At 35.5% G+C, this 19,740-nt stretch overlaps 4 protein-coding genes across 4 annotated transcripts; 3 read left to right on the forward strand and 1 right to left on the reverse strand.

Annotated features, from left to right (window-relative positions):
• The first annotated feature begins 606 nt into the window (after positions 1-606).
• LOC7481603 (zinc transporter 1) lies at positions 607-2,694 on the forward strand. The gene is made up of 3 exons (XM_002315039.4): positions 607-1,553; positions 1,670-1,819; positions 2,265-2,694. The coding sequence occupies exons 1-3, from the start codon at positions 924-926 to the stop codon at positions 2,568-2,570; spliced, it is 1,086 nt and encodes a 361-aa protein (XP_002315075.2). The 5' UTR covers positions 607-923; the 3' UTR covers positions 2,571-2,694.
• Positions 2,695-5,922: 3,228 nt separating this feature from the next.
• On the reverse strand, positions 5,923-8,825 carry LOC7464556 (pentatricopeptide repeat-containing protein At1g79490, mitochondrial). Its single transcript, XM_002316116.4, has one exon. It carries the CDS (start codon positions 8,606-8,608, stop codon positions 6,086-6,088), a length of 2,523 nt encoding a protein of 840 aa, XP_002316152.2. The 5' UTR covers positions 8,609-8,825; the 3' UTR covers positions 5,923-6,085.
• Positions 8,826-11,089: 2,264 nt separating this feature from the next.
• LOC7481604 (extensin) lies at positions 11,090-13,641 on the forward strand. The gene is made up of 3 exons (XM_002315040.4): positions 11,090-11,380; positions 11,848-12,807; positions 13,038-13,641. Exons 1-3 carry the CDS (start codon positions 11,296-11,298, stop codon positions 13,067-13,069), a joined length of 1,077 nt encoding a protein of 358 aa, XP_002315076.3. The 5' UTR covers positions 11,090-11,295; the 3' UTR covers positions 13,070-13,641.
• Positions 13,642-15,013: 1,372 nt separating this feature from the next.
• LOC7464557 (inosine-5'-monophosphate dehydrogenase 2) lies at positions 15,014-18,912 on the forward strand. Its single transcript, XM_002315041.4, has 5 exons — positions 15,014-15,519; positions 15,638-16,224; positions 16,509-16,691; positions 17,476-17,733; positions 18,365-18,912. Exons 1-5 carry the CDS (start codon positions 15,114-15,116, stop codon positions 18,434-18,436), a joined length of 1,506 nt encoding a protein of 501 aa, XP_002315077.1. The 5' UTR covers positions 15,014-15,113; the 3' UTR covers positions 18,437-18,912.
• Positions 18,913-19,740: the final 828 nt, after the last annotated feature.

Genomic DNA, 19,740 nt, shown 5'->3' on the forward strand with positions numbered 1-19,740 from the left:
AAGATTTAATTTAAAGTAAAAAAATACAAAATAAATAAAAAAATTTAAAAATATTTTTAAAATATAAAAACAAATAGATTCTTCATGATTCACTACCATCCACACGTATACGACTAAAATTATAGATTGATTACGTATCAAATATGAAATATTATATCTCTAATACTTGCATACATGTTCGAAGGAAGGGATTCTACCGTATCTATATAAAAGCTTGGAATCCTTCCTATAAATCATAAATGTGAAATTCTTTTTTGGATGCATTGTTAATGACGGGAATTTGCCGTTCAAAGTAGAATGGACATTAATGTGCTGAAGAGTTTTATATATTTTTTTTTTTAAAAAAATGAAAGATAATTTTTCATGTATTTCAAGGATTGGGGTTGCAGCAGATATGTGCAGCCACAACAAACGTAAACACGACACCTGTGATAATTACTGAATGTAATTAATAATCATAAACTGCTAAATTTACTTTTGGTGCCCAGTTTATGAACCACTAAATCATGAGCGAGCAAACCATTTATATATGTGTGTGTGTGTGTGTAGTCTGCATGAGTGATCTGCTTTATATATATATATATATATATATATATATATATATATATATATATATATAAAGCAGATCACTCATGCAGACTACACATATATACTAATTAATGGAGTTAATTTCAGGTTAGGCCAGTGGTTCGGTTTCTCTTTTCCTGCAAATTCTTATTTTTGTGTGATCATGTTGACTGTATAAAATATTCTGTTGTTATTAGCCATCCAGTGATTTCGAACAGTCGGCATATTACACATTCCTTCCTCTTCTTTCCTTTCCGTGTATATAAGAGTACCAGACTCACTGATCATTTCTCTAAATTAAACCCGCAAACCTAAAAGCTGTCAATTCTCTCCCAATCCCTCCTCTCTGAGACGCCATGACTGATCTTCAAGTTTGCTCCTTCAACGTCCGTAAGATCATATCATGTGTCTTGATGATTCTTCTTTTTTACCCTACTATAGTCTCTTGTGAGTGTACATGCGAGGTTGAAGATTCAAAGCATGATAAAGGTGAAGCTCTCAAGTATAAGCTAGGTTCAATACTCTCAATTCTTGTTGCTGGTGCTATTGGTGTTGGCCTCCCTCTGTTAGGCAAGAAAATAAAAGCCTTGAGCCCTGAAAATGATATTTTCTTCATGATCAAGGCATTTGCAGCTGGTGTTATCCTGGCAACCGGATTCATTCACATACTACCGGACGCGTTTGATAGCCTAACCTCACCATGCCTTGCCCAGAATCCATGGGGGGACTTTCCATTCACAGGTTTTGTTGCCATGATGACTGCAATAGGGACACTAATGGTGGATACATTTGCAACAGGGTTTTACAAGAGGATGCATTTTAACAAGAGCAAACCGGTAAATACTACAGATGAAGAGACAGCTGAAGAGCATGAAGGTCATGTACATGTTCATACACATGCTACACACGGTCATGCCCATGGTTCTGCCTCCCCAGAGGAAGATTTGGCCCTGTCCGAATTGATTCGTCGGAGAATTATATCCCAAGTAAGATTAATTTCATACATGTTCTAATTAATCTGTTTGCAATTTCTTGATCAGACTGGTTTTTAATGATGAACTAACATAACCTATGTTTTGTGCTTGGATGAATGTTGTTCCAGGCATTGGAGCTAGGGATTGTAGTTCATTCAATAATTATTGGAATATCTCTGGGTGCTTCTGGGAGTCCAAAAACAATAAAGCCTCTCATGGTAGCCTTGTCTTTCCACCAGTTTTTTGAAGGCATGGGACTTGGTGGCTGCATCACACTGGTAAAACATTTATGCCACGTCGAATAATTATAAGAGTATAGAATACTGAAAAATTAAACATCTTTTCCAATGAAAAATTTTATTTGCAATCAATGCTTTCTTCCAACCAGTAGAATTGTATGCAGAGGTCTTAAAAGCCTTTTTATAGTCTGCTAGACTGGGTTGGAGATGTCGACAGAATGGCAACATCTTTCTTTCTAATTTCACTTTTCATCAAACTTTGTGCTATATTAATCCCAAATGGTCAATTCCTTGTGTAACAAAATTGATTCAAGTAGTTATCTACGTTCCTAAATACTGTTCATCATGCATACAGGTGGGCCATACACGCACAAAATTGCCTCACATGTGAATGATTATGGGAAACCTGCAGTTTTACTAGTTAATTTTATCATTGACCTGAGTTTTTTTCTGCACTCTGATGAGTTTTTGTTGGTATTTACAGGCACAGTTCAAATCTACATCTATGGCAATAATGGCAACATTTTTCTCCCTGACAACCCCAGTGGGGATTGCCGTCGGTATTGGAATCTCTAGCATTTACAATGAGAACAGCCCAACTGCTCAAGTAGTTGAGGGCATTTTCAACGCAGCTTCAGCAGGGATTTTAATATACATGGCACTTGTAGACCTGCTAGCAGCAGATTTCATGAGTCCAAGGATGCAAAGCAATCTCCGGATTCAACTGGGAGCAAACGTTTCGCTTCTTCTAGGGGCTGGTTGTATGTCCTTCTTGGCCAAATGGGCTTGAAATTCTAAAAGCTATATAAGCACAAGCCTTTGTTTTTTTCCCAACTCCTCTTTCCTTTGTTTTTTATGGTGTATATTTTTTCTTAATTTGGAAGCAGCAAAAATCAACGACCTACTATTTCATATTCGGAGGCATTGTTTTTTTAATTAGCTGAGTACACTGGCAAAGATACCCAGCAAAATGACGACATGCGTAGGTCTATATATTTTAAAATTTCCTTTTCAGTGAAAGCAATTCATAAACAACAAGACCGCATCTCAATTCTCCACCCTCAAAGCCCCAAGTGGAGTGTCGAATCAAGCTTTCGAGGTTAAAAAATCTTCAGAGCCCTGCATGACAGCATTTTGTTTCCCCTCTATATATAGTATTTAAAGAAGATGAAGAGAAACTTTCTTTAAAGGTATAAATATTTTATGCGGAAGTGTGGTTATGATTGCTTTTTAAAGTGTTTTTTTATTTTAAAACACATTGAAATAATATTTTTTTTAATTTTTAAAAATTATTTTTAACATCAGCATATCAAAATAATCTAAAAACTTCAAAAATATATTAATAAAAAAAAAATTCTAATTTTTTTAAAAATGTTCTCGCAATGATAAAGAGAACCTTAGTTGCAGCTGAAAGGCCAAAAATACTGCAGCTTGGTGGCTGGTGCTGTGTTCTAGGGCCTAGGCTTGTAGCCACTCAAAAAGAGTGGTTGTGTTTCAAAATCCACTCGTAACTATTCCCCACGGAGTTAAAAAGGTCACTTATAAGAGAATATTCAACCCTTTTAGGGGATTGGGAATTGGCAGTGTTAATTCGACGCCATCGAGAGTAAAGTGACTTCCATGTTTAGCTATAAAATTAGTTGTAATGTGTGCAAGTTAATTCAGATATTTATATAAATTAAAAAAAAAAAAGATTGCTATAATTCAACCCTTATGTATCAGTTTTTTCGAGTCGGAAAAAACTCGTTGATTTCAGTTTTCAATTATAAATTATCATTCGTAAAAATAAAATAATTTTATATGTGTACCATTCTATTACTTCTTTAATATTTGTACGGACTTCTTTGTTAATGATTATTAACACAACAACTTTGTATAGGCAGAGTTTCACCATTAAATTTTAAATGATAACAATTGACATAAATAAAAATAACATATTAATTCTTAAATATTTTTTATTCAAAGATAAATATTTTCAACCCATTTCTTACAAGCATGTCATGTTCTGTAATTTTTTTTTTGTTATGATTGTTGTGTAATACAAAACAAAACAAAATAATTATTAAGAATTATTGAGTTTTTTTTCTGTTGTTTGCCGCACGCATTAAAGTAAAATAATTATTGGGCTTTCAAACCAATTAACACAGAATAAGCAAAATATAATGTAATTGTTACAAGTCGAAACCTTTAAAGATTAAAAAAAAAACACTATAAATATAACTAGACAATAAAAATATGAAATTTTATTTATTCATGTCTTTTTTTTTCAAAAAAATATTGCAAGCTTTTATATATAAAAAAACTAGAAAGCCATCGTAATAAATAAAAAAAAAAATTATTTATTTAAAAAAAAAACTCTTGCGTGATAAATTCTGGACCGCATTTTATGGCTGAAATAACATGTTGACTTGTCTTTTCCTTAATCATCAAAGTTATTTTTTATATATAATTCTGTTCTTTTTAGTTAAGTTTTAAATGGGAAAATTCACAATTAGATCGATGCATTAATCTTTCTTATAAGTTATTATTAGATTCAAATCGGAATGTGTCAACTCATTTACTATCTTCGTGAACACCTTAATCATAAAAAAAATTAAAAATAGCTTAACTTGTACTTATATTTTAAATTAAAATTTTAATATGTATATCTTTATAGGTATAGTTGTTTTTAAGTATATGGCTGAGAAACTCCAATCACACCTGTTTTGTTTAATAAATAATAAATATGCAAAAAAAAAATCATCTTTTTCAAATGTCTTTATAATAAATTATGTTCCGTTTAAGTTTCTCAAATATTTTGTTAATTCAGATGAAAATAAATTCTAGAAAAATAGATTAAAGAAACCTAAAATATAAAGACAAATTGAAAGTGATTGGACCTCCAGAGACATATTAAAGATTTAATCTAAAATGTAAAAATAAATCAAGCTAATCCCCCACTATTAACTTGACTTTTGATAGATGAGATCATTAAGGTTAATTGGTTAAAAGAATTCTTGAATTTAGATGTTTGATATAGTTGTTTTTTAAAATATTTTTTTTAAAAAAATATATTAAAATAGTAATTTTTTTATTTTTAATATCAACAAATCTAAATAATCTAAAAACATAAAAAAAATAATTTAAAATTAAAAAATTAAATTTTTTTAAAAATACTTTTAAAATATAATAATAAATAGACTCTAATTGAAAACAACTTAACCCATGAGCTTTCATTTTCTTGATTTTGATCCATCAAACTATCAAGTCGAAACAATTGATCACCTCGTTAAAAAAAACAAATGGTTGCAATGACTGTTTTAGAACACTGAAAACAAATATAATAAGGTTACAATGACTATATTTGTGATCAATTGCTTTGATTTGATAGTTCAAGTTATATATAAAAAGAAAAAAACGAAATATCATGAGTTAAGTTATCAAACCGTCTTGATTCCAAGAACACTTCGATGAAAACAGAAAACTGAAAGAACCTGATATGCCACTTAACTTCGACCTTAATTTCCGAGTGCATTTCTGCTGTTTGCTGTTTATTTGACAAACTGAACGTTCGTGGGTTTTATTTTCGATTGCCGATTGTTGTTGCAACTCCTGTTCATACAAAAGCTCTCTTGTATACACGGTCTAGGAAGACACCATTTTGCAAGAACTGATGAGCTATAACTATTTCTTTGGTGGAATCGAACTTCCATCAAACCTTTTTTTCTGGATCTGGAAAGCTGTCATGGTTGTGACATGATTGCAAAATCGACCCTGGCATATATTCTTTTCCATTATACAAGTTCTAATCATTTATTAAGAACTAATGCAATTTCTTGCTGTCTAACAAAGTAGGGAATCATGTTGAATTTGACAGCTTTTTACATCAGCATTGAAGATTTTTTTTTTTTGTTAAATACTTAAATTATATGTATTGGCCCCAGAAGGATCGTGATTCATAATTTTAGGTCTTTGCCAGGAGTGTCCTGCTTATCTGATCATCTATTGGTGATAAGAGATTAGTAGCATTTGTCCAATAACAAGAGACAGCTCCATAAAGCTGCATTATACAACACAAAAAGGACTGTAGAGCAAAATTCTATATGTTTTATGCACAGATAGAGTGCTAAGATTTCCACCAATCAGATTAGCACAGTAACACGGAGATTTAATTGTTTTGGCTTAGAATAAGAATTTCAAACTATCAGTTTGCAAAGTAACTCCACAGGACCTGGGTGGAGAAAACGATGATCAAAGGCCGTATCTTGGTTTATAGCAACATGTGCAAGTACATCACCTGGAAATGATCTCAAATATCATAGCTAATTACACAGCCTTCGCAGAAATTAGTGGTTTCGGAGGGGACAGTGATCTAATTTCAGGTGCAGAAGTAGGAAAAAGTATGTTTAGCCTGTGCATGAGTATGTCTGCCCTTGAGGGAATCTCGTTCAAAAGAAATTGCTGAACAATTGGTTTCTTGAACCACTCCATAACAGAGTCGCCAGGGGCCCTTAGAACCACCTTGCTAACTTCAAATGGGGATTCCACGGAGCTCAACATCTGCGCAACAACAATCCGTAGAGTTGGTCCTGTAACCAATTTGATCCGCCTTGGTATGACGCCATAGTACAGCATGCGCTTTCTGAACCTATGGAGAGTATGCACAACCGCTACAAGGGCAGCTCCCACAGACAGGTTCCTGACATCAAGGGACCAAGCAATATGCTGATCAAACACAATAGCTTTTGGAAAAAGCTTATTCTCATAAGCAACTTTCCAAACACATCGGGCTCGGTTTATCTGCCCCATGAGAACAAGGTAATTGAGCAGAACATTCACAAAATACTTTGCAGCTCCCTCTTCCAACTCATAATCAATGCCCTGAAAAAACTCCCTCACAAAGGATAAAACTGGTTGTTTCCTCTGTTCCGGGCCAGTGAAGAGCCCGCACATAAAAGCATGCGCCTTATGTCTCGTAGCACTAAGGATTGCCATCAGATGCCTCTCATTCTGCTCTTCTTGGCATCGAACAAGATAGGCAAGAATTGATGTGTAAAGTATGAGATCCACTTTTGCAGCAGAGTTCACATAAGTCTCTAGGAGAGGCTTGGCTGATTCATATAAACCATTCTTCATGCAAGACTCAAATAACTGCCTGATTATAAAATTATTCGTTCTTATCCCTGATGAACTCATGAAACGCAGCCACCTCAAAGAAAGATCAACAGAACCATCCTTAATGTAAACCATTAAAACATCACTGGCACTCACATCAACAGAAAATCCCATAGCCTTCATCTCAAGTAAAATTTTGGCAGCCACATCCACAAGCTTCTTATGAGCCAAGAGAGTCAAAAGGGCAGTGTATGTGCTCAAACCTGGCCTCAAACCTGCATTGGTCATCGAATTGTACAGCTTCATAGCAGCATCTACTTGTCCAGAAGCAGCATGCATTTCAAGAAGAGATGAATAGGTGGATGGGGTGGGTAGAAATCCAGCCTTCTCCATATCTCGAAAGATGGACATTGCAATATCGAGCTTCCCTGACTTAGCATGTGATTCGATTATTAATGTATACAACCCAAAGTTAGGCCTAAAGCCAGCTATCTTCATCTCATCCCAAAGCCTGAGAGCAGCATCCAATTTCCCAGCCTTGGTGTACGACTCAATCAAGGAAACATACATGATAGCAGATGGCCTGAGCCCTAAACCTTGCATTTCCATGTAAACCTTCATCGATGTCTCCAACCTCCCTGCTTTCCCCATTGAGTCAACAAGCGAGGAAAAAATTCCAAGGCTTGGGCGAAAGTTCCTTTCTTTCATCTCTTGGAAAAGCTTAAAAGCAGCATCCAAACGACCTGATTTTGCCAAGCTTGGTATCATCAGCTCATAAGTTGAGACATCCAATGAACAATGGGCTGCTTCCATGGTCTCATATATCTCAAATGCCTTATATGGCAAGCCCTTATTCAAAAACAACTTCATGAGTATATTATACGTTTCTGTATCAATTTTACAGCCTGAATCCTGAACCTTCTTGAAACAACAAAATGACACCTCCAACTTCTCTGCCTTAGCCAAATACTTGAGTACCCTGTTATAAGCACTAAATTGAGTTGCACTCTTGATTGAATCACAAACCATCTCATCAAACAAAGACTGAATCCCATCAAAATCTCTACTTTGATTCAACCCATCAAACAACATCACATAACACTCATCATTTGGCACATACCAAGTTTGCCTCTTAGCCCATTTGAACAAACTCAACAACGCATCACTCTCATTAATAATCTTCAAAGCTTGAACTACATGAGTCATATTTGGCACGAACTGTAACTTGTCCAATTGGGTCTCCAATTCTGGCCCCCATTTCCACCTCTTAACAACCTCAACTATCTTTGCAACGGCAGAAGCATTCAAAATCGGCTTCTTTAGCCCACCAATCATAACATGGTCATCAACTCCCGGCTCAACTGACCTTATACCTTTACCACTATAAATAACACTCCCTGACTCATCTAAATATTCTATATCCTCAGTCCATTCACCAGACCCAGCTTCACCATTCTTTCCAGCACAGTAATTTCTCACAAAGCTATTGGCTTTAACATGACCTCCGTTACTAACCAAATTGGGGCTTTTTGATGGGGATACCTTTGGGGAAATTGAATTGAGACCCATTAGAGCACTGAAAAAACTGAACTTATTCAAACTATTAACTGCTGCATTTGTGTGTGAATTAGAGTTTTGGACATTGGGGGTTAGAAATGAAGACCTGGAGCTATGGTTTTTGGTGAGGGTATAAAGATTTCTAGGGTAGAGTCTACTGCGATGAATGTGAAACATTGAATTCAAAATGAAAAGGTCAGGGCTTGGAAATTCTTACCTTATGGTTTTACACTCTCGTGGCTCTCTGTATATCCTCTTCAAAGCCCAAGCTAAAACCCTCTGTTGTTGAGAAGAAGAAAGCTAAAACCCTATGGTGCTTCTCGAGTATTGATAGAGTTACCTGCGAGGCTGCGAAGGCATCACGACCAATTAGTTATTTGTTTTAGGTTTTCTGTGATCTTTTAAGACTATAAATAGATGGTTTTTCTTTTTTAAATTAAATAAATGGTTTGTTATTTTGCTTATAGACCTTTAAATAAAATAAAAACACTACAAGATATTCAAGCAGATCCAAGCTGGCAGATGATCAACACAACGATATTTATATTATGATTTTGACCGTTAATCAAAGAGTATCTGCCATTTTTTTAGAGAAATGATAACTAATAAGAAAAAAAATTCAAAAAATATTATAATTCATTGAATCATGATTTTAATTGAATTATAGTTTTAATATGGGATCTAACAATGTATTTCATTAATTTAATAGCTTTGTATGTATTTAAAAAAATTGTATTGTTTTTTCATTTATTATGAATTTTTTTAAAATATTTGTAAGTTCTGAGGGATGTAGTTTAACAAGTAAGATTTTAAATTTTTTTAAAAATCATTAGTTCGAGTATTATAAATTTCAGAATTATTAAAAATTTATATATTTGATAATTTCAGGACTCATAGATTTGTGTAAATTATTTAAAAAAAATTATATGAATATGGTAGTTGATAAGTTGACTTATCAGTACTTACTTTTTCACATGTTTGTTAATAATTATCACAGTATTATGAATTGCTATGAAATTCTTGAGTAATATATAATTTATTATTATGGTGTAATATTAGTTTGTATACACGCTATGGGGAATCAAAATTTCTTAAACCATAAAAAAAAAAATCGAAGTTTCAAATAATTCTTTGCGTTATTATGAAACTTTTATTAGCATTTTTTTAGTTTATTTTAGCGAACATAATATTTTTAATTAAAATTATTGTTTTTGTTAAAAAAATTATTATTTTTATTAAAAAATATTTCATGATTATTAAGGTAAGTTGAAAAAATATATCAAAATAGTATATTTTATATTTTATGTGTGATTAAAAGCTAAAAAAAATATAAATATGATGAAATCATGTTTAAATTTTATTTTTAAAATTTAAGAATAAAAAACAATTTAAATCAATTTTTCATGAATAATTTATTGTTAGTATTATTATTTGTATATTAACTACATAATGGAATTATTAAAATTAAACTAAAAATTTATAATAGTATTTAACAATCATTTTAAACTGAAAAAATAAGTGAAGGTGGTAAAAAAATATACATTTAGAATGACAAGAAAAACCAAAGGAAAAAAAAAAACAAAACTTAAAAGGATAGGCCTGGCTCCTAGCCAACCAATAATAGGCTAAGTTGGCATGTCTTGCCCTTTTTTATTTTTTTATTAAAAGGGCGAATGACTTTATTTTTATAGCATGTTGTCTGGTTTCTTGAAAAAATATTGTTATCTTTAGCTCTTGAACCCGCGATCCCTAGGTTAGATAATATGCTGATATTCAAATGATTAAAATATATATATTTTAATCTGCTTTATTGTTCATATGAATGTAAAACAACACAAGGAATCATAGTTCTTTTAGAGTTGTAGGTTAATATCTACTATTTTCCTCCCTTGTTTTTGGATTATAATTAAGAAAATAATTTTAAAAAATAAAAGAAAAATTCTCATAAATAGATATATACTGAACAAATTTTTTAGTTTTTAAACAATTATAATCATTTAGATCCACTTAACTTTTATCTTATTCATCAACCTATTTAAGTTGTAACTAATTTTGACTAAGTTTATGATTCCATATTTAGGAACTTAATTGAAAAAAATAAGTTAGGGACTAGATTATATTTATTTTAAAATATAATGAACATAAAAATATTAATCAAGGACAAATTGGCTTATACTACGGTGCAGTTGCATCGCAGTCCACACTCATCCAAGAAGTTCAAAACGAAAATGGCATTGCAACTCTTAAAGATCGAATGTTGTTGATTTTCATGAGGAAAAATCCATGATCAGATGTAAATTCTGCTTGACCAGGTTTTGCATTGAAAGTCCTGTTTTATCAATGAGAGCCTAACTAGTTCAAGAAGCCATTCAAAGGGCAACAGGGTGCCGCAGCCTCCAGCAAGAGAAGAGAGCTTTGAGTAGAAAGCAAGCAAGACAAAAGGGGCAAACACAAACCAACACTTTCATTTTTCCCAACGTCAAGCAAGCATATATGCCATAATACGTAGCCACCCCATAGGAAAATGGAGGAAATAGATTATCATTTTGCACATCCAGAGACAACTTCGTATAAAATAAACCTTCCATCACACCTTTTAACCCTTTTTAGCATTTCTTCACATTCACCGCTCTCGGCAAAGTGACTGTATATCAAAGTGAGGCTGCTAAAGAATCAATCTTTATGGCCAACCCAGCCACTTGTCCCTCATGGCCTTACTTTTAGCCATTCTAGGACCGTCCAAGGGTGCCGTTGCCCTCTTATGTTTATATAAGCAAATGGCTAGCCTTACCTTGTAGTCTTTGAAGGGTGTGGAGTTTGAGCATTGGAGCTTTCACTTGCAGGCATTGGTTTGTCTGAAAGGCATGGAAATGAGCAAAGGTTGCAAGAAAGTCTGCGTTCTACTACTCTATTTGACGATTGCGGCTACTTCCTTCTTCGCTCATTGCGGTAAGCTCACTGATCACTCTAGCCCTGCATTTATTTCAAGTTATATAACAATCTACTTTTGACAATCGAGTTGTATTTGCATCTTCTTCCCCCTAATCTACTATTTCTAGAAATTAAATGGGGCAATTCAGTAGCTCAATCACCGTCTTATATTGCAATGTAGATTGTGAATGTAGGAATTGCTGCTAATTTATTACATCGGCCCTGCTAAAAATACACTCATAGAACTACAGCATTGTGTGTGCTGGAATCTCTCTCCTTTTCCGCTGAATATTCCACCTCATTTACCATTTCATGTGGTAGATAGATCGCATAGGGCCAATTGCATAGCCAGGAATCAGTAGTCACTACATCAAACAATTGCTCTTTAACTAATTACTAGCCAATGTGATGCTTCTCAGGGCACGAGAAGCAATTTGGATAGAAACTGATCATGACTCTAGTTTTTTTTTTTAACCTTTGAGCAGATGCAAGAAGATCAATGCATCTATCCAGAGGTCCAGTGCATGCAAGAAGTTCAATAATCAAGCATGCACAAGAATTGAAAGTGACGAAGCGCTTTGACTTGGCTTCATTGCTTCTGCAAAAGGAAACAATGGATTCATCAAATGCTGGTCCCTATGTGAGCTCACCATTTACTTTGCCGCCTTATGATTCATTAGGACCAATTTCATTGCCCGATAATGCCCCTCCAAATTGCATTTACCCCCCAAACACCCCACAACCACCTTCCACAGCAATTCCAACTCCAACGGGATCCATGCCATCTTCACCTCCACCACCCTTCGCTTATCTACCACCGGTTTTTCCCATCTCAAACCCGCCTCCAAGCCCAACTGGTGAGGTACCTGGCCCACCCAGTTTTACCCCGATTCCAAATCCACCTGAAATAGTACCTGGCCCACCCATTAACATTCCGGGCACACCGAAAGGAGCCGTACCTAGTCCTCCGGGTATAATCCCAGGCCCACCGGGATCAGTACCTAGTCCAACCATTTATGTTCCAGGCCCACCAGAAGCTGTACCTGGTCCCCCTTATTATGAGCCTAGCCCACCAAGCTATACCCCTAGCCCGCCCACTTTTGTTCCATCTCCAACTGGATATGTTCCAAGCCCACGGGGTTTTCGCCCACCTGTGGTGTATCCACCTCCGACGGGGCCACCATCTCCAAGAAGAAGCCCATACTCAGCCTTATGGTGTGTAGCCAAGCCTTCGGTGCCCGATCCGATCATTCAAGAAGCAATGAATTATGCTTGTGGGTCTGGGGCGGATTGTGACTCGATTCAACCCAGTGGTTCATGCTTTGAACCCAATACATTGTTTGCACATGCTTCCTATGCTTTCAATAGTTACTGGCAGAGGACCCGAGTGGCTGGTGGTTCATGTTCATTTGGAGGGACTGCCATACTAGTCACCGTGGATCCAAGTAAGATTTCTAAATCACATTGATAGATTTCTAATTTAAGCTTGTTATGATAACATGGTGGCTATCTCTGAATCTGTGTTTTTTTATAAATAAAAAAGATATTCAGTACTGTTGCAATCTTTAGTTTCACTAGAATTGACCTGATATTACATATCTTTAGTATTTTCAGTAATCATTCTTCTTTTTCCATGCAAAAGTAAAAGTATAATCTGCTTTTTACATCTGTGCAGGCTATGACGGTTGTCATTTTATCTACGGGTGATGAGACGGAGGCAATTCGTCTTGTGGAGAGAACAAGGAATAGCAAACCAGCCTCCACGACCAATCTCTCCCTCTCCTTTCATTTTTTTTTTAATTTCTCAATGAATTTATAGGTTCAAGCATGAATTTTGTAAGTAATGCCACGTGGGCTGTATCCTTAGGTGGGTCCCAAGTAGATCAGGCTTGGATTTCTATTTATTCTTAGGTTGTCATCCTCGTCGTGGATCGAATTCTTCTTTTCGTACGAGGGACCTATACTTCTCTGCATGAGGTGTACAAATTGTATTAATTAGAACATACGAGAAGGTGAGTCAGGTGACTCGGACTCACTACGGGTTCACTAAAATAAAGACACCTGTTTGGAGAGGCTTGATGATTTCGAGGAAATAAGACGAGACTCGATTTCCCTGGAGATATCTTCGTGTTGATTATTGATAGCATCTCGCTGGCTAGAGAAGATACAGGCTGTTGTGTGCCCTCGGAGTTTTAATCTTGTAATTGCACTGTGAATTAGTGGCTGATATCCATATGTGATCTCTGAGATTGCATGCTGGGGATTTTTCCGTTCGAACATCTTCTTCTTCTTCTTCTTCTTCTTCTTTTTTCTTACTGCTCCGATGATCAATGCAGTCTTGTTATGTTATTGAACAAATGGCAAGCGTTTTCCTAGTTCCATGGGTTCCAATATTTGATGCTCGATATGAAGGGGTTGAAGCTTTGCGAAATTGCATCATGGGTTAGTTTCTGGGTTAGGTTTAAAGAGATCCTGCAATCCAATTCTGGGCGTTTTGCATTTTCTCTCGCAATGAAATAAATTCAATGTCTTTGAAAATAATAAATTATAAAGCTATCATAAAGGATTTCTTTTGTGGTTTTCATGTATAACTGCATAGTAAAATAACTTATTTATTCTTATAATAAAAAAAATATTTAATTGGTCATGAAAGGTGTTTCCATCTTTTTATATTTTTAGGAGCACAATGAAAAAACTAAATACTTTTAAAGTTTAAATTTCAATCCCTTGGACCTGGGATATATTTTATTATTGCATTGTTGAATTTTTTTGTATGTATCAGATTTAGTTTGAGATAATTTAATATTTTAATAAATATAAAATATTTATAAAAAAATAATTTTACTGACACGTGTCTTACACTTATCAACCTCTCCACTATTTTAATAAATATAAAATATCTATAAAATTGAATTGATTATAGCAGTAAATGAATTTATTTTACAAATTCTAATGTTAAAAAAAAATGTTATGTGATAAGAAATGATAGGCTGAGTTGATGGATCAAGCTTTAATTTACTTAAACAATGATATTATTTTTTTCTAAAAAAATCAATGAAATAAAAAAAAGCTTGATGAAGCGGCAAGCAACTCTTTTTATGCGCATCAATATGAATAAAATCAAAATTAATTTAATAGATTCTTTAAGAAAATAAGAAGAAGAAAAAAACACATTGAATTTCAGAATGAAACTAGTAGACTGTCCCATGCATGGTTTATTGTTTAAAAACTATATAATTATTACAATTAAAACAAAACAAATATAATTTTGTACTACATATATATATATATATATATATATATATATATATATATATGTGTGTGTGTGTGTGTGTGTGTGTGTGTGTTCTAAAAAACAGTTTATTATTAATGATATTTAACAAGAAATATAAAATTAAATACTTCAGGACTTCACAAGTGTTTTAAGAAATTGATAGTATAATATTTATGTTTCTGTAAAATATAGTTTGTGTTAGAAACTCTAAAAAAAAAAAAAACAATAATCGTTTGATGTGAACAAAGGCGCAAGAGCTTTTCGTTTGACTGTAAAGGTCAATGGACGCACTTAAATCACCATAAGCACACACACACCCAATCACGTACGTTTTGTCCATTTCCTTCCCTCCATATTTCAATTCATCATTATCTATCTTACTATAAAACCCTAACAAAACCGATCTCACGCGACGCCCCTCTCTAAAACCCTCCCCTACATTTGCCCCCTCCCCAACCATTGAAACAGCCTCCTAAAATGGCTGCAGAATTCGAAGACGGTTCACCCGCCGAAAAGCTCTTCAACCAAGGCTACTCCTACACGTACGATGACGTTATTTTCCTCCCTCACTACATAGACTTCCCAACCGACGCCGTTAACCTCTCAACTAAACTTTCGCGCAACATCCCTCTCTCTATCCCATGTGTTTCCTCTCCCATGGACACTGTTACGGAGTCCTACATGGCGGCAGCCATGGCAGCGGTCGGTGGAATTGGGATTATTCACTCTAATGCAACACCGTCCGAGCAAGCTGATATGATCAGATCCGTTAAGTCACGCCGAGTGCCTATTTTGTCGAGTCCAGTTTTTAAGACGCCTGATTCACGGATTGTTAATGAGTTTGAAGGCGATGATGTTCCTTTTGTTTTTGTTACCCAATCAGGTATTTAAAAGAAATAATAATTAATCACTCCTCTTCTGAGTTCTGAATTCCCCCCCCCCCTCTCTTTTTGGGTATAAAAATCAGTGTTAAGGATTTTTTTTGGTTGCATATTGTTCAGGGAATGAGAAGTCGAAGTTGCTGGGATATGTGGCGAAGTCTGATTGGTTGGGGTTGAAAGATACAGAAATTAAATTGGGAGAGATTATGCGCACGGATGCAAACGTGTCTGTGCCATGTCATTATGATTTGGGCCAGATTAATGGGAAGTTAAAAGAGGAAGGACGCGATTTTGTGGTGCTGGAGAAGGAGGGAGGAGAGGTGGTGGATGTGGTGACGAAGGAGGAGGTTGAGAGGGTGAAGGGATATCCTAAGTTAGGGAAGGGAACTGTGGGCTCCGATGGGAGGTGGATGGTTGGGGCGGCAATTGGAACGAGGGGGTCGGATAAGGAGAGGTTGGAGCATTTGGTGAAGGCAGGTGTTGATGTTATTGTGTTGGATAGTTCACAAGGGAATTCTATTTATCAGATCGAGATGATCAAATACGTGAAGCAGACTTATCCTGAGTTGGATGTGATTGGCGGGAACGTGGTGACAATGAGTCAAGCACAGAATTTGATTAAGGCAGGTGTGGATGGGTTGAGAGTTGGTATGGGGTCTGGATCTATATGCACCACACAAGAGGTTTGTGCAGTTGGGCGAGGACAGGTAAAGGACCTTCTCTGATAATAGTATCTTGTTTTTACTTAGAAAAAAATGTTTTTTTTTTGGTAAATTTTCTGCTTTCTTATTTTTTGGAACAATCATTTTTAGGAAGTAAGAATATAAAAACCCCAAGAGAAAAGGGTTCAAGCATAAGCTAGCATATGAAAATGTGTAACAGAGTTCTGACTTCAAAGTGAATTATGCCATTGTAAATAGTTGAGGTAGTTTGCACATTCTATCCCTAGCTCCATGCTTTAACTTGTTTTTCTTGTCCTGCTACTTTGCAGGCAACTGCTGTTTACAAGGTTTCATCCATTGCCACACAAAGTGGCATTCCTGTCATTGCAGATGGTGGCATTTCATTCTCAGGTCATATTGTCAAAGCCCTGGTGCTTGGGGCATCTACTGTAATGATGGGAAGCTTTTTAGCTGGAAGTACTGAAGCTCCTGGGGCTTATGAGCTTAATGAGGTATGACATTGCTATGACTAAATGGCAATAGAAACTAGGTTTTTAGCTTTTTTCTTCAAGCATCTTTCTTGAAAGTTTGTGTTTATAAACTTCCTTTTCACCCTTTTGTTCTTTTGGAATTATTTCTTGAATTAAGGAGAGGATATATACGTGAGAACTATTTCTGTCGGCCCTGAGATCATTCCAGTACTTCCTGTCTGATTTATCATTATTGATGCTCTTGCATTGGAGGATTCAATAAAACTGGGCAAGATTTTGGACAAGGGAATTCAAAATTAACCTAGAAGCTTGAAACTTCATAAATTAAGGTTTTCTAAGTGTTAAGAAATATTATTAGAAAGAGGATCTTGTCAAGATAATCTTTTGTAGCCAGGGTTTATTCCTTGTCTTTTAACCTGTCCCTTGAAGGAAATTGTATGCCTCAGAGATAGTGATGGGATTCAGATTAAAGAGCTAAGGTGAATCTCAACGTTACTTGAAATGAAATACTGCTGTTTGTGCATATTTGTAAACATTGGTTAGTACTGGGTATCTGGGAGTGCTCTTATAATGAACGCTTGTTATGTTAATAAATATGTCAACTGATGTGTGTACTTGATAATATATGAATGTCATGTTCTGACAATTATTCAGCATCCTTTTGGCTTATTGTTTTATACCAGTAACATGTCAAATTATTCCGAGATCATTTTTATGTTTGCTTTAAGACAAAATATGGCTGGATACATCCTTTGGCTCTAGATGCAGTTTCAGTTCTGTGAATTCTAACAATTTGCTATACCAGAAAGGTTTACAGGTGAAAAAATACCGTGGCATGGGCTCCCTTGAAGCAATGACTAAAGGGAGTGATCAAAGATACTTGGGTGATACTGCTAAGCTAAAGATTGCTCAGGGAGTCGTGGGAGCAGTTGCTGATAAAGGTTCTGTTTTGAAGCATGTACCTTACACCATGCAAGCAGTCAAGCAAGGATTCCAGGATCTTGGCGCATCCTCTTTGCGGTCTGCTCATGATTTATTAAGGTCAAAGACACTTAGGCTTGAGGTATGGGTCACCTTATGGCATTCTTATACTTATGGTTTGGGATAATTTGGTGGTTTTGATGTTTAAAAATAATATTATCTGTGGCTCTGTGTGAAGCTAAGTCTTTATCCGTCAACATATGTGTGAATGTATGTTTTTATAGCTTGCTGTTTGAACATTCGAAATTACCTCTGTATATAGAGGCATAAACCTTCTCAAATGATTAAAGTCGCTTACTTCCTTTGCAAATAAATGAAATTAGATTAAATACATTAATCATCTTAAATGGTGCACTGTCTCGTAACTTTTGATAATCTACTCTCCGCATTTGTTGTAATGGAAGTTTGATGGTGGCATGTGAGTGTAAAAAAATTCCATTAGTGAAATAATGATAATGAGTTTGAAAACTTGTCTCCTTTTTGGGGGAAGAGGGGGGGTGGGTATTTGAAATGATTAAGGTAAATATTGTTGATGTATTGCCAATAGTCAATGATTGCTGCCAGAGTTTTCCTATGCTATAAGTGGTTCATCATGCTCTTTGTCGCCCTCTTATCACTCATGTTTGCTGAAGGTAAATATTGATGTATTGGAGTTATGCTCTTTTATTTTCTGTGTATTTGGTGTCTGGCCTTATTCCTTTGGCTTTCTGCAGGTTCGTACAGCAGCAGCACAAGTTGAGGGTGGAGTTCATGGACTGGCTTCACATGAGAAGAAAGCCTTTTGAATCTAACCCTTCCAGCATTTATTACTACTGCTAATGATCAGTCCTAAATTCCAAAGTGATATTTGAGTACGAGTAGCATTTAATTGAACCGCATGAATCTGGAAGGAGCTTTGCCAATCTTACATGGGTTCTTTCGTTAAAGTCGTAGGTGGTTTTTGCTGGGAAAGCCAGAAGTGCCATCATGGTCTCTGCCTCTTGTTGCCAGGCACAAGGGGTGCTCATCTTCCTGTATTTTACCAATTGTGCTTTTTTCAAGTATAACAGGATTTTATGAATTAGTTAAGCAATTTTCTAAGTTGGTTTGACAACAAATAATAATTCAGTGACTTTAATGTTTATGTATGGTGGGTGGGGAAGGATTGGTTGCAACTGTGTTTTACTCAAACTAGCAATCGATTTGGCATGTTAGGCCTGACGCTTGAATGATCAAGGAAACATTGAAAGGTGCATGTTCTAAATCTAGTGGGTGTTTCTAATGTCTGGAGGCTCTGCTTCATTTTCTTTAGCAAAAAGCTTGGTTCAGCCCTTGACAGTGCTTTCATGCATGATTAGCTAGATTATAGTGGCAGCAGCTTTTATATCTCCAATCATGGGGATGTAGTACAACAAATAATCCAGTAGTGTTTCTAGTCTGCAGCCATAGGCATTCCATTTTGGTTCGCCGAGGTGACTTTTTTTTTCAACAAAAGGAGCAAGATTGCTCCACGGATATCAGATTTGCAAAATCATACTGGCAAACACGCGCATAAATATTAGTGAAGCCTGACCACAATCACATGCAGTGCCAGAAAAAACACTAGCATTCATCGACGATCATGACAGATTCCTTTCTACTGGTTTAACAGGAGATTCTGGAAAACAAGTAGGATTCTCTCTGCAACGAAGTAAAACATAGTTAACAACAGTAGTAAGCACACCATTTTTTGCCCATGAAATGCGGGCATCAGATAGTTTAGGAGCAAAGAGAGTTGCTGCAGCGGAGAAGTAACAGTAGCCTTCCTTCTGCCTAGCAAACTTAAGCTTGTCCAATCTCCTGTCTGCAACCCACCTGTTTACATGACAGGTATCGTGCTATAAACAAGGAAGTTATATTTTAAGTTCCCAACAACAATGTAAATGTACTAAGCTACATCTGTGGTATCAAATTTTAAGAACTTCAATGAGATCGCGATCAAGGTCAAGTTGCAACGCCAGCAATGAGTAGCTCAAGGAAAAGTTGAGCTTCCATCATGGAAAGGAATAAAAGACAGAAATATGTGAAAGAAACAAAGCTAGCTTTGTTGGCCAGTTTTTCCTGCTCTCAA

The sequence above is a fragment of the Populus trichocarpa genome, chromosome 10 (assembly GCF_000002775.5).
Source record: "Populus trichocarpa isolate Nisqually-1 chromosome 10, P.trichocarpa_v4.1, whole genome shotgun sequence".
Classification (NCBI taxonomy): domain Eukaryota; kingdom Viridiplantae; phylum Streptophyta; class Magnoliopsida; order Malpighiales; family Salicaceae; genus Populus; species Populus trichocarpa.